At 40.6% G+C, this 12,966-nt stretch overlaps 1 protein-coding gene across 1 annotated transcript in view; it reads left to right on the top strand.

The window, feature by feature from the left end:
• MYO5B (myosin VB) overlaps window positions 1-5,500 on the top strand; it is a 256,177-nt gene extending 250,677 nt beyond the window's left edge. The window contains exons 38-39 of the mRNA XM_065406951.1: window positions 1,664-1,744; window positions 5,348-5,500. Coding sequence (XP_065263023.1) covers window positions 1,664-1,744; window positions 5,348-5,500 — 234 coding nt within the window. The remainder of the gene's footprint in view (window positions 1-1,663; window positions 1,745-5,347) is intronic.
• The last annotated feature ends 7,466 nt before the right edge of the window (window positions 5,501-12,966 follow it).

Below are 12,966 nucleotides of genomic sequence, written 5' to 3'. Positions count from 1 at the left end.
CCCTCATTACAGAACGGGAGAGAGAAAAGGTGAGATCTCCCATGTCATCCCTTCTGTGTACAGGCCAGTCTCTTTCACTGCAGCGTGTAGATGTCAAGACACATGCTACAACATGGAATATTCTTTTAGGGACTGACATCTATAGCTGAGCTTTCAGATGATGTCATTGTTTTTCAGTCCTAGTAGCTGAAAGCTTGTGCTGTCATATAGGTGTGGCAATTGGGCCGTAATCCATCATCTGTGCAGTCTCCCTCATACAATGAAACACTTGTATGCAAACTAGCTGTAGAATAAGGATGGCAATTGGTTGAGTAACCTCTGATATCACAATGGTCTAGGACTCGTGGCACGGTATAGATGCATGCCTTGCTGTCACATGGGTGTAATTAGTTAAGTCAAAATGGCTGAGAACGTAAAAATCAGACTGTAAATCCCAGTGATGATTTAGCCTGGTAATATTCTGAACAACAAGAGTTCTCAACCATGCTTGCAACTGTTTGCATTGCTTCACACTGACTCAGACATTCAGAATGACAATACTAGAATCATATTATATAGAACGTGCCACTGTTTTTGCTAGGGACGTCCGTAGACCATGAAAGCCAGAGTCCTACCCTGAGGAGCTTAAAGTATAAATCAGTGGTTCTGTCTTTGTGACCCAGCATCCACAAGCAGCTTCTTATCAAGGCCCACTCTATCCTAAAAAATTGTGCTCAGAGGAAGAATTCATGAGTAGATTTTGAGGTGACAAAAGGTTGAGAACTGCTACTTCAGTGTACCAGTTGCTCATTGGGTCTGATCAGGCTTCCATTTAAATCAATGGCAAAACTCCTGTAGACTTCAGTGGAGCAGGTCATTAATCTTCAATATTCAATTGTACACCCTTTTATCTGACAAACAGTGGAAGCGAGGAGTAGTGTGGGGTGCTGGGTGTTCTAATTCTCCCTCCACCACCGTCTGTGCAGCCTTTGGAATTAACACTTGTCCTCCACAGCAGCTGAGTGGAATGGGTGGGTGGGTAGAGGGGGTTGAGGGCCATGGATGAGGAGCTGCAGCAGGATTGGGCTAAAACCAGAAAGGGTGTGGCCGAAGTGGCAGCAGGAGCATGAAGGAGGGAGCAAGTTGCCTATCCAGAGTCTTCCTGGATCCTAATGCCCATGTGGTGCAACCTTTCAGGTGTCCCCATCACAAACCCACCAGTTGGCAAGTACTGTTCTAAAAGATGGACTTGACAGATACCTGAGGACATAACATGCACCAGGAAGAGAACAAGGGAGCACAAGAAATTCGAAATATGCTTGCGCCATTACTCAGGTTGCTCGCCCACAGGTGGTTTAATGACATTCAAAGATTAATGTTGTAGACACTCATCTATTTTCTACGTACAAGTTTTCCTATTACTCTTCATTCAGTTCTGTTCAGCTTCCTTGAGATTCTAAGTATTTACACTAAGTTAAGATGGTTAGTTCACAGCCTTCTCTAATGGCATGAAGAAGCACCCCCAGCGTTCCTCAATTTACATGCCTTAGCTGTCTCCTATATGGAGACTGATGCAAAATTCTCAAAAGTGACAACATCAAGAAACTGGGTAGCAGCGCTTCATGCCATTGAGAAGTTCAGCTGCTGCTGGCCATCTAAAACCCTGTTGTTTTGTTTCCAACAGATTGTAAAAATATTAAATCTCTATACTCCTGTTAATGAGTTTGAAGAACGTGTGACAGTAGCCTTCATACGAAACATTCAGGTAAGTTAAATGGCCATAAAATGGAGACAAACACCAACAGTGAAAGATCAGCAACTGTGAAAATCCAAAGAGAAAATGGTATCGATTTAGCATTAATGTTCCATCTCACTTCCCTCTCTGCTTTTAACACATGATTATGAAGGTTCAGTGCTTGTAATCAAAGGTTCTCTGATTGTTAAAGGGACACTGTCAGCCTATTGAAGCCTTCACGTATACGTCCTTAAATAGTAATATCTACTGTTCTACAAAACTTCTCTTCCTGAAGAATGCCTCACAGCACATTAACAACTACTCTCACTACCCACCACTGAAACGCAGCCTTCTCTGGGGAGGGATGTGTCAGTCCTTCAACACTGTTTAACACCAGAACATCACATAACAGTTTAAAAGGGAAAGACGCATACTATATCCAACTGAAATAACAAGAGGCAGGTCATGAGTGATAAATATATGCTGCCTAATCAGAACTGGCCAGAATGTAATGGTCAGCACTTCTACCTTTGCGTCATGGGATTGTTCCTGACCACAAAAGGCTAGGCAGTATACAAATGTGAAGTTAAATTAATTTAGATTCAATACACAAAGTAACTTTACATTTAACAGATAGCTAGAATGGGGATTACTGGTATCTAATCCTTAGAATTACTCATCGGGTTTTTGTTTAATTTTAGTATATTACTTTAATAGGTTTCATATTAGTTGTACATGCACATAACAGGGCATAACATCAAGTTATTCAAATTCACTCACACTTACTTTTTTATTGTAAAACAAAGACAAAACAAGATTGAGGGTATCTCTAAAATTACCCAACAGGAAACAAGAAAAATATTGTATTGTAAGTGACATCTGCAATATGGACCTTTTGGGGGGGGAGGGGGGGGTGTCTTAATGTTCTGGGTAAAAACACATTTACGCAAAATAGCTGCTTTTGCCTCCTCATGCTGCTTTCTCTGATAAGATTTCCATTTTCTAGTCAGATATGCTATAAAAATTGTATTATCCAATTTTGAGTTCAGTTTACCTCACAATTCATTTCTAATAAATCAAATGTTCCACAGTGTACAGTAGCAAAAGAACAGAAGGAAATGATGCTTAAATCAGTGTATGATACAAGATGCTCTCAACTTTGCTTTCTTTGAATTTACATATTTTATGATCTTGAAAAGATACCAGGAACCTCCATCAAAGCCAGAAAGCATTTTTATTCTGCTTTAATATACACCTCTACCCCGATATAATGGTGTCCTCAGGAGCCAAAAAATCTTACCACGTTATAGGTGAAACCGCATTATATCGAACTTGCTTTGATCCACCGGAGTGCGCAGCCCCGCGCCCCCGGAGCACTGCTTTACCGCGTTATATCCAAATTCGTGTTATATCGGGGTAGAGGTGTACTGAAAAATTAGTAATAATTCTTTACATGCACGTAGAACCCTTCATTATAAAGGATCCCAATTCATTTAATAAATTATAACCTGAGCTCTGTTCACTTCTATGTAGGTACTTACATGGCCCTTATCAGTAGAGCTGGGCGAATAATTATTTATCAGTTCACCGGCAGTTCCAAAAAACAAACAAAATAAATTTGGGTCTGCTTGAATTTGGAAACTCCAAAAGACTTTGGTGAATTGAAAAAGTCTGTTTTGGGTCAAAGGAAACATTTTGTTTCTAGATGTCTTTAAAAGGAGGAAGTAGGGGTGATGGTGCCACCTTCCTTAGAAGCATTAACCTAATAGTTAGGGCACTCTCCTGGGATGTGGGGGAGAGACATTCAGTTCCCTCCTAATCCTGATATGGAGAAGTGATTTGAACTTGGGTGCCCCACATTGCAGAAGAGTGCCCTAACCACTTGGCTGCATAGTCATTCTCACTCTCTATCTTTGTCCCAACCTCCAATGACTAATTATTTATACAAAGTGGAACCACTTCAACAGGAGAGACTGAGAAAGACCCACTACAGACTGTCCAATAGCCCCAGGAGTAAGGGAACTTTTTCTGCTGTATGTGAGATCCAAGTTTAAATCCCTTCTTCAGATCAGATAGAGGGGGCAATTGAACCTGACTCCTATTTCATATCTTAGGTGAGTGCACTGAGCTAACCTTTACAAGGCATGCACTACCACTGTCTCATCCTCCAGCCATTTTGTGAATGGCATCTCAATCCTGAAAACAAAGATTTTGGCTGAAACTATTCAGCAATTTCATGTCAAATTTGCAACGTTTGGTTTACTATTCACCACACACACACACACACACACACACACACACACACACACACACACAAAACATAAAAATAAAAATTGCAAGTAAGGCTAGTAGGATACAGGAATCTAGGACATCACTGAAATGCAGCCACTTGTGAGATGGAAGACAGCAATCAACTCCCACCCAGCACGCTGTACATTAGTGGAGAGCGGGGAAATTTTTACCAGGTGACTAGGAAAATGTCCTGCTCTTCTGAAGAGTGCCATGGCATCCTGAATGTCAAAAAGAGAAAGCAGGAAAATAATAGCTAGTGTTTAACATTTTTCTCAGTCCTGCTGATGTACTAGATAAAAGGACAAGCATGTTGCTGGTAGTGTGTGCTGTTACATAAGAGAGTCATATTCAGTGTCCAGGTCCACACACTCACTACTGAAGTTGAATGGGCAGCACTTTCCATCACTTTGTGACAAGTTACAACTTGTGTTGCTCTGCTGCAAACTTCCTGGCTACTTATGCAGCATCATGGATGCATCTCCGGGGGGAAGGTCTGTTCACTGCTTTGAAGGAAGATCACTGCAAAACACAATGGAGGAGAAAATGGGAGGAATTATTGGAAAAGAAATACTGGGTGGATAACAAAATTCTGTATAGCCAGTGCTGACTTCTGATGACAGAAAAGAGAATGGGGCAAAATCTGGCCAGTGTAGGGGAAGTGGCATAACTGTCCCCAAGGAAGCACAAAAACATACTGGAAAAGCAGCAGCAAAAATTTTTGTAGGGACTGCGTACAGGATCATACATTCAATACCCCACCCCCATAACTCCCAACTCTGGAATGTTCCTCTCTGGTGCCTGCCAGAGCGGGTCTAGACAAACCAGGATAGGGAACATATTTCTGCCCATGCTCTTTTGATTGGCCACAGTGCTATGCCTAGCACCTGCCAGGATTTAAGTTTATGTTGATAACATTTCAATTACTTGGTGTATCTTTATTTCCACTCCTCTAATCATAAAAAGTGTTGGTTTGTCATCTCTCTAAATCCTGTATCCTACATCATTCAGAAATTCCATTTGGTCAGGCTCCAGTTACACACAATCAATATTCATAGAGACGTGTTTGAAACTTTATATTTGATATTCCTAATTTCATACTGTATGCTGATTGGGGCAGGGATCACTCCATCTTTTATATTTGTCCAGCATGCTGTGCTCAAGAAATAAGTTTTTCCTCTTGGGATGAAACTGGAGCACATTTTTCCTGTATCCTTAGATCCTATACAAACTCTCTCTCTTCAGACCTTTTATTGTGTTAAGCGTTGCAAATGCAAATAAATAAAGCAATGATGGAGATGAAAAACACACTAACCTTTTATTTTTTCCACACAAACCTCATAGGCAAATCTGCAAGAGCGAAATGACCCTCCACAGCTGCTGTTAGACTACAAATATATGTTCCCAGTTTTGTTTCCGTTCAGCCCATCCTCCATAACCATGGACTCTATTCACATCCCTGCTTCTCTCAACTTGGAATTTCTCAATGAAGTCTGAAGAAAATGTCTTCAAACTGGTCCCCCTTCGCCAGAGAATTCAAGCAAAAAAAAAAAAGAAAGATATTTTTAATGTGGACCAAACAAGATTATGGAAGAACCAATACACAGTAATCAGTTAGTGTTAAACTTTATACTATAGTAAGAAACTGATCTTGTATGTGATTTTTTTTTTTTTTTGGTAACTTGCAGCTCAAAATAAGAATTCTTGAAATACAGAATTTTTTTACTGCTTGATTTCATGTTGAAATAGCGCAAAGCCCATAGCAGAGTCTCCAACAGATATGAACAGCAAACACTGGGCAAGTGGGAGATGGTTAATTTGGTCTTCATAAGGGGCTATGAAGAAACTCCAGATAAAAATCAAAGTCAAAACACTGTCTTCAGAAAAACGATGGCATTGATAAGGTGGTTTGTACATATTAATGCATTTCTATGCAGAGATACAATTTCACATTTGTTCCTGTTGCTAGTCACTGTATCACAATAGTCAGTTCAGGAATGTAAGTTGCAAAATGTGCAAATAAGTGTTCATCACACAGGTTAAGGTGACAGACTGAAAACTATGCTTGTTTTCACCAAGGTGGATTTCATTTGTCAGGAATTCTGACTTCCTGAAAGTCACCACTGCTCTACAGGTTTTTAATACCTTACATAATTATGGAGGGCAGTAGCTGTTTCCATGGGCTGATCTAGCCAGTACCAGAATCCATGTAACAAAATTATACCTACACCCATGGACGTCCCTAGGGGGGTTTCGGGCCCAGGACATAGGCGCCGAGTTTCTAATCTGTCAAGGGGTGCTCCCTCTGGCTCCGCCCCCACTCCACTCCTTCCCCCAAGGTACCGCCTATTCCTGCCCTGCCTCTTCCCCGCCCAGTTTCGCTCCTCTCCCCTCCCCCCCAGCACTTCCTGATGCAGTGAAATAACTGATCCATGGTAGGCGCTGAGAAGCAGGGGCAGGTGCTGGGGGGAGGGGGAGGTTCTGGTAGGGGGGCTGCCAGTGGCTGCTGCTCGCCTCATTACCCCCCCCCCCACGCCCGCCCGCTGCTCTCCTCCTCGCTGTCTGCCCGCGCGCCTGCTTCCTCATCCCCTTCCTGCCTGCCGCTCACCTCCCCATTTGCCCTCTCACCCTGCTTACCCTCCTGCCTCACCTCCCTACCCGCCTCCTCACGATTTTATGGAAGCGCGGGGCAGGGGCGGTCGCCCCGATTAGCCATACCCAAGGGATGGCTCTGCCTACACCATTCTATAACTTATGGCATTTTTCATATGTATGGATAACACATGTAAATCCAATCTAGTTAAATGAAGTTCCTGATCCTGCTCACAGTGTGTGAAATCCTAGCCCTACTTAAGTCAGTGGAAAAACTCCAATTGACTTAGACAGGGTCAGAATTTTACCCATTGAATTCAATAGCAATACTTCTATTGATCAGTGGTGCAGCTTCAGGGCCTAAGCTAACAAAAGGAATACTAGCAATAATTTAATTCACAGTGTTTTAAAGCAAAAGAGAATGGGTAAGTAATTGAATGACTATGTCCATGTCTATACTAGCACTTATGTCGGCAAAACTTTTGTCGCTGAAGGGTGTGAAAAAAAGACCTCCCTGAGCGACATAAATTTTGCCGGCACAAGCACTCGTGTGCACGGCGCTATGTTGGCAGGAGACGCTCTCCCGCTGACATAGCTACCGCCGCTCACTGAGCTGGTTTTATTATATTGACAGGAGAACTCTCTCCTGTTGGCATAACACAGCTAAATAAGTGCTCTTACAGCGGCATAGCTGTATTGATACAGCTGTGCCGCTGTAAGCTTGTAAGTGTAGACATGGCCCTACTCAAAAATCCTACAACTAGTATTTTGATAACCCAAAGCACTTTTTAACAGAACCCAGATGTCAACAATAATCTTAAATTCCTATCAGAATAATGAATTAAAACCTGTCAAATACAAGAAGTTATCAGATAAAATCACTTGAATTGTAATCCAATAGGATTTTTTGAAATCCTTATTAATATAAAAAGTTCCCTCTTCCTCACTATTCAGGAATTAAAATGGGTCTGCTATTCCCAAAGCATTTATTGATCATTCTCAGTACTTGCCAGAATCTATTTAATTCCCAGTAGTCATAGGAAATGCTATCCTCGCTAGAAGAAAATGGCATCTAAAGGTAGACAGTGCCATATAACAGCAGTGATTGTATTAATTTGTGATGGGGCATGTTTGCAAATTATGACCTTTGCAGTTTTAAGGTCACAACACTTTTGCAGTTCTAACTTTCCAGGCTGCAAAATGCAATGGGGATATTTGTCACTTGCAAAGGCCCAATCTTTTGCAAATCATGAACATGTAGGCCTTTTCACCTCCATAATGGTCCTGCCTAAGAAAATCTTGATTTCTCGGCAGTTCCATGATGACAAAGTGCTTTTTAGAAAAACCTATCTGCATTTTTCAGACTATTTTTAGTTGCTGTAAATCTCCAAATAGCAAATTTATGATTAGGTATCCAATTATCCCAGAACATGAGAATCTCTTAAACATACACTACGCCCCAAACACAACATACCATGGTCACCTTTTAGACAAGGAGTGTGTCTTGATTTAGACATTATGTATATAATCTATGTATATACACATACTATAATAGTCCTGTATATGTATATTGCTATAAAAAGCAAATGTTAAAGAAATGAGTGCTAGTAAGAGTTATATTGGACTATGTCTACAGTAAAAGTACATGCGCTCAAACAAAAGACTCTGGTTTAGCATAGCTATTACCAGTGAAGGATATAATTAAGCCAATTCACAATGAAGGAGGAATCTTTTCCTAGAACCAGTGCCCATAATAGAGAATAGCAGAACATTTATTGCCTGCACAATACCAGCACTACCTCCAAACTACACTCCTTGATCATTTGCATCCATTGTATGTATTCAGTAATGCCTTCATTTTCCTCCCATTTACAGTCTCAATCACACTACATGTTGGCTGCAGCTCAGAAAACCCGCTTTCTTGCTCTTCTCAGTGTCAAATGCCTGTCTAAAGTAGTATTTTTTATTATAGCTACCTCTTCCTCTACAATATTTCTTCAAAGCATATGTTAAATTTTTCACTGCATTTTATTTTTCAATTAAATCCTATGTTTCTCCTGCTGTGAACCCATCTTCACACTAAAGAAAAATAATCTAAAGCAAAACTTAGTCCGGTGAGATGGTTACACAGATGCTATCCTCACAACTCATCTTATGCCGGCAGTTTCCTCTCAGGCTCTTCGGGTCTCTACCTCTCTCTAATGTTGTGAATTATTCACTGTACGATTCCAACAGGATTCACCAAACTTAATGCTTATTAATCAGACTAAATTAAAGAGAGCTGCAGAATCCTCTTCCACAATGGTCTTGTTACTAATCACAGGTGTAAAATGTGGTTAATGTTCTTCAAAGGGATAATGGTATTTCACTGGGAGCTGTAAGGAACTTAATTTATATGTATTATAAAAAGAATCTCTTACAAACCATTAGTATTGAAATAGATAGGAACTGGGTATTTAATGTTTTGATGTGTAATAATTAAACTTATCCACTAAGCTGCATTTGGAAAAGGATTCTGCAGAAAATATCTTTAATGTACATGATCTTTTCTGTTAGCAATTTTTAAAATATCTGGTTTAATTCAGTTGTATTATCATGCTCAAATAGGCCTTTTTCCCTCAAAAATCTGCAATGTCTTTACATTAAAAAAATACAAAAATGTTAAATGTAAAAGCACAGCTTTTGGAAAACTTTGCTTTTCAGATTTGTTTTTAATATTGATGACTAAGACGAGCACTTTCCCACTGTGTGCCTTTAGCTGTTACTAAGATAACTGACTTCTCAATGTTTCTCTGAAAAAAGTGTTAAACTGTGGGAAAATTTTAATGTCATATCATAAAGTCCGTAGATTCAGAAGTTCTCTTATAAAGCATTACATTACACTGAGAAGGTTTGCAAAAATGTTTTTAATCTCATCGCATTTTTTTCCATGCATTGTATTTCTATGGGTATGATTGGGACTAGCCCCCTAATCTCCAAGGAAATATATACTATATGTAATATAAAAATAATCAACACTGACTATAACCATAAACTTGACTTCATGCATGCATTCTGTGCTGTGTAGTCCATGTTCAAGACACTTCCACAACATCCAGGACATAACTTCCAAAAGTTTTATTTTAGTTTGAAACTGGCTTCAGTTTCTTTTCAATTGTATTTTTGTAGCCGCTCCTGTTGATCTTTCACAGCTACTGTAAACTTACACTAAGAGCTTGGGGAAAGGAACATCAGCCATCAAAGCTCAAAACTGAATTGTGCAACCCTTGCCTGTGCAAAAAAAATCCTCATTCAATTACATCATGGAATCCACTGGAAGTAATCATAAGTGAGAATTTCTCACGTGAGCAAGGATAGCAAGATTGTATACCTAGATCCTGCAACCATACACATAAATAACTTTGTGAGTAGTCCCATTGTAGTCAATAGACCTGATTCTCCACTCTATTAGCTGTAAGACCAATAATAATAGTGGAGAATCAAACCCAATCTGACTGATCACATGAGTAAAATTACTCACATGTGTAAGAGTTCACAAGATTTCACCCTCAATTTGTACAGCCCAAGTGAATTGCAAAAGGTTTAAGTGACATTAATGATAAAACACTTGTAATAATAGGTCATATTTCTTTCCCACTCAGCCTATTATCTGACTATGTAAATTTATTCTTGTCAGATTAAAATCGTTGCGGACAGTGTTGCAGAATTAACATTTCCTAACTGCACTTAAATGTGCCAATATAATTAAAGTATATTGCATGAACCACCATAAACCTTCTCTTCCAACCTTACTGAATTACATAAAGTACAACCATAACTGAAAATTATTTTCTTTCTGAAATTATAGAAGAGTAAATGTTAAAGTGAAACAATTTGGAAAATATTTTTCCCTTCAAAATTATAGAATTTATTTTTTAAAAACTGCAAATGTCAGAAAATAGATCTTGAAACGAAACTGAAATTTAAACAATCAAACTCTGTCCAAAAATGTGCTACAGTCCAAGTCCTATTTTTTGTGTGTGAAGTCTCATTACCTTAACAAGCAGAAGGTGCAGCTGTTCTGAAGGAGTTTGAATGCTATTCAGGGGGTGAACCCTGAATGTAGATGAAATACTACTGCTGATAAAATATTTTTCCATTTTGAACAAATCTGTAAACTACACCTTTGTTTATAGGAAAATGCTTGTAATAGTTACTGTAATATTCAGCTGTGGATAAAAATTTGTGAAATAAATACTTTTGAATAAATTAAATTGTGACCTTTTGGACAAAACTGAAAATGTAATATTATTTTGCATTTCAACAATAGCTTCCATCTTAATCGCAAAGCACTTTACAAACATTAAAATGATCAATCCTGAAAGCTTTTACTTAGGATTATGGGCATCTAAGGGTCTGCTCCAAAGCCCAATGAAATTAATGGAAGTGACTTCAATAGGGTTTGAGTACTGTACACTACTAACAAACATGTTAAGAACTGCCTGGCACTGAGCCTCAGTACTTCCCTGTAAAGTATCATCATCATCTTTAACCGAGGGAGCAAATGAAGCACAGAGAGATTGAGACTTGCCCAAGAAACTCAAGTCAGTGCTGGGAATAGAATCCAGGCTCATGACTCTCAGCCCTGCACTTTTAACCACAAAACTCAACCTCCTTCTTCTCTTCAGAACATTGTTCCTATCAGAAATTTGGCTGGACAGGTAACATGAGCCATTTGTGTACTCAGTCATTTCTATCCTTTGTGGTGATAGGCCCAATTAGATAGCACAGGTGTAAGTGAGAGCAGAATTTGGCCTAGTATAATTAAGAAGCAAGAAGTTACTCACCTTGTGCAGTCCGTCCTGCCTGCACATGCACCACTCCCCACCTGCCATGAGGCTAGCCAGCATGTGCGGGCATTTCTCCCTCAGTACCTTCTCTACTGTAGAGTCAACAAGTGGAACTCCGAAGTAGAGGGCAGGAGGGAGGGTTGTGGAGCACCCACAGGGGGACACATCTCGAAGAACATGGTTACTACACAAGGTGAGTAACTTCTTCTTCGAGTAGTAGTGTCCCTATTGGAGCTCCAATGTAGGTGACTCCTGAGCAGTGCCCACTGCTGGAGGCTGGGACTTCAGAGTCGAGTCTGATACAAATGATAGTACAGAGGCCCCGAATTGGGCGTCTGAAGCCAAATCACTCAGAATGGCATAGTATTCTGGGAAGGTATTTGCGGATGCCCATGTAGTTGCTCTGCATACCTCTGATATGGGGATACCCTTAGTGAAGACATTTGATGAGAAGACCAACTTTGTGGAATGCGTGAGTACTGAAGATGGGGGTACTACCCCCCCATAATTGGTAGCAGAGTTTAATACAGTCAAAGACCCCCTTGAAGAGCCTCTGAGCTGAGATCACTGCATCTTTTGACCTTTACACAACTGAAAGGAAGAGCCTCAGAGATTTTTGGAAGGCTTTTGTCCTGAGTAGAAGGCCAAAGCTCTCCTCACATCAAGCGTATGGAGGATGGCCTCTCTGTTATCTGTATGAGGTTTTGGATAGGATGTTGGGAGTTGAATGAGTTGATTCATGTGAAATGCAGAAGTTATTTTCAGAGTGAACTTCGGGTGCAGTCTGAGTGTGACCTTCTCCAGGAAGAAGGCCGTAAAAGGGGGATGTACCTCAAAGCTGCTATCTCCCCTATCCTTCTGGCAGAAGTGATGGCAATGAGGAACGCTGTCTTCCTGGAAAGGTGAGTTAACAAGCAAGTGGCCATGGGTTCAAATGGTGGTCTAGTCAGGCCCTTTAACATTAGGTTGAGGTCCCACTGCAGAGTGGGGCCCGGGGTTGTGGGAAAAGGTTTGCTATACGTTTTAGAAACCTCTTCATAGCTGGGTGAGAGAAGACTGAGTAGCCTTCTACCTTCTGGCTACAATTGCTGTCAAGTTAACCTTCAGCGAGCTAATAGATAGACCCGATTTCTTTAGGGATAACAGATAGTCGAGGATCACCAGTAAGGTGGCTGAATTAGGGGTGATATCCTTGGGTTGGCACCATATCTGGAATCTTTCATTTTCTGTAGGTAGGTGTGACAAGTAGCACCCTTCCTACTGTGCAATAGTACCTCCTGTACCACCTCCAAGCAGGATGCCTCTATGTGCTGGAACCATGAAGAAGCCACACTTTGCGATGCAGGACCCATGGATTGTAGTGAAGGGTGCAACCCTTGTTTTGTGACAGGAGGTAGGGACCGATTGGTAGGGTCACTGGTGAACACAAGGCCAGCTGAGACAGGTAAGGGTACCATGTCTGATTGGGCCAGGTGGGGGCAATGAGAATGGTATTTACTTTTTCCATTTTTATCTTTAACAAGACCTTGCTACGGGGATTCA

The sequence above is a fragment of the Emys orbicularis genome, chromosome 6 (genome assembly GCF_028017835.1).
Source record: "Emys orbicularis isolate rEmyOrb1 chromosome 6, rEmyOrb1.hap1, whole genome shotgun sequence".
Lineage (NCBI taxonomy): Eukaryota > Metazoa > Chordata > Testudines > Emydidae > Emys > Emys orbicularis.
The sequence above is the reverse complement of the archived record's forward strand: the minus strand, read 5'-3'. Positions and strand labels throughout refer to the sequence as shown.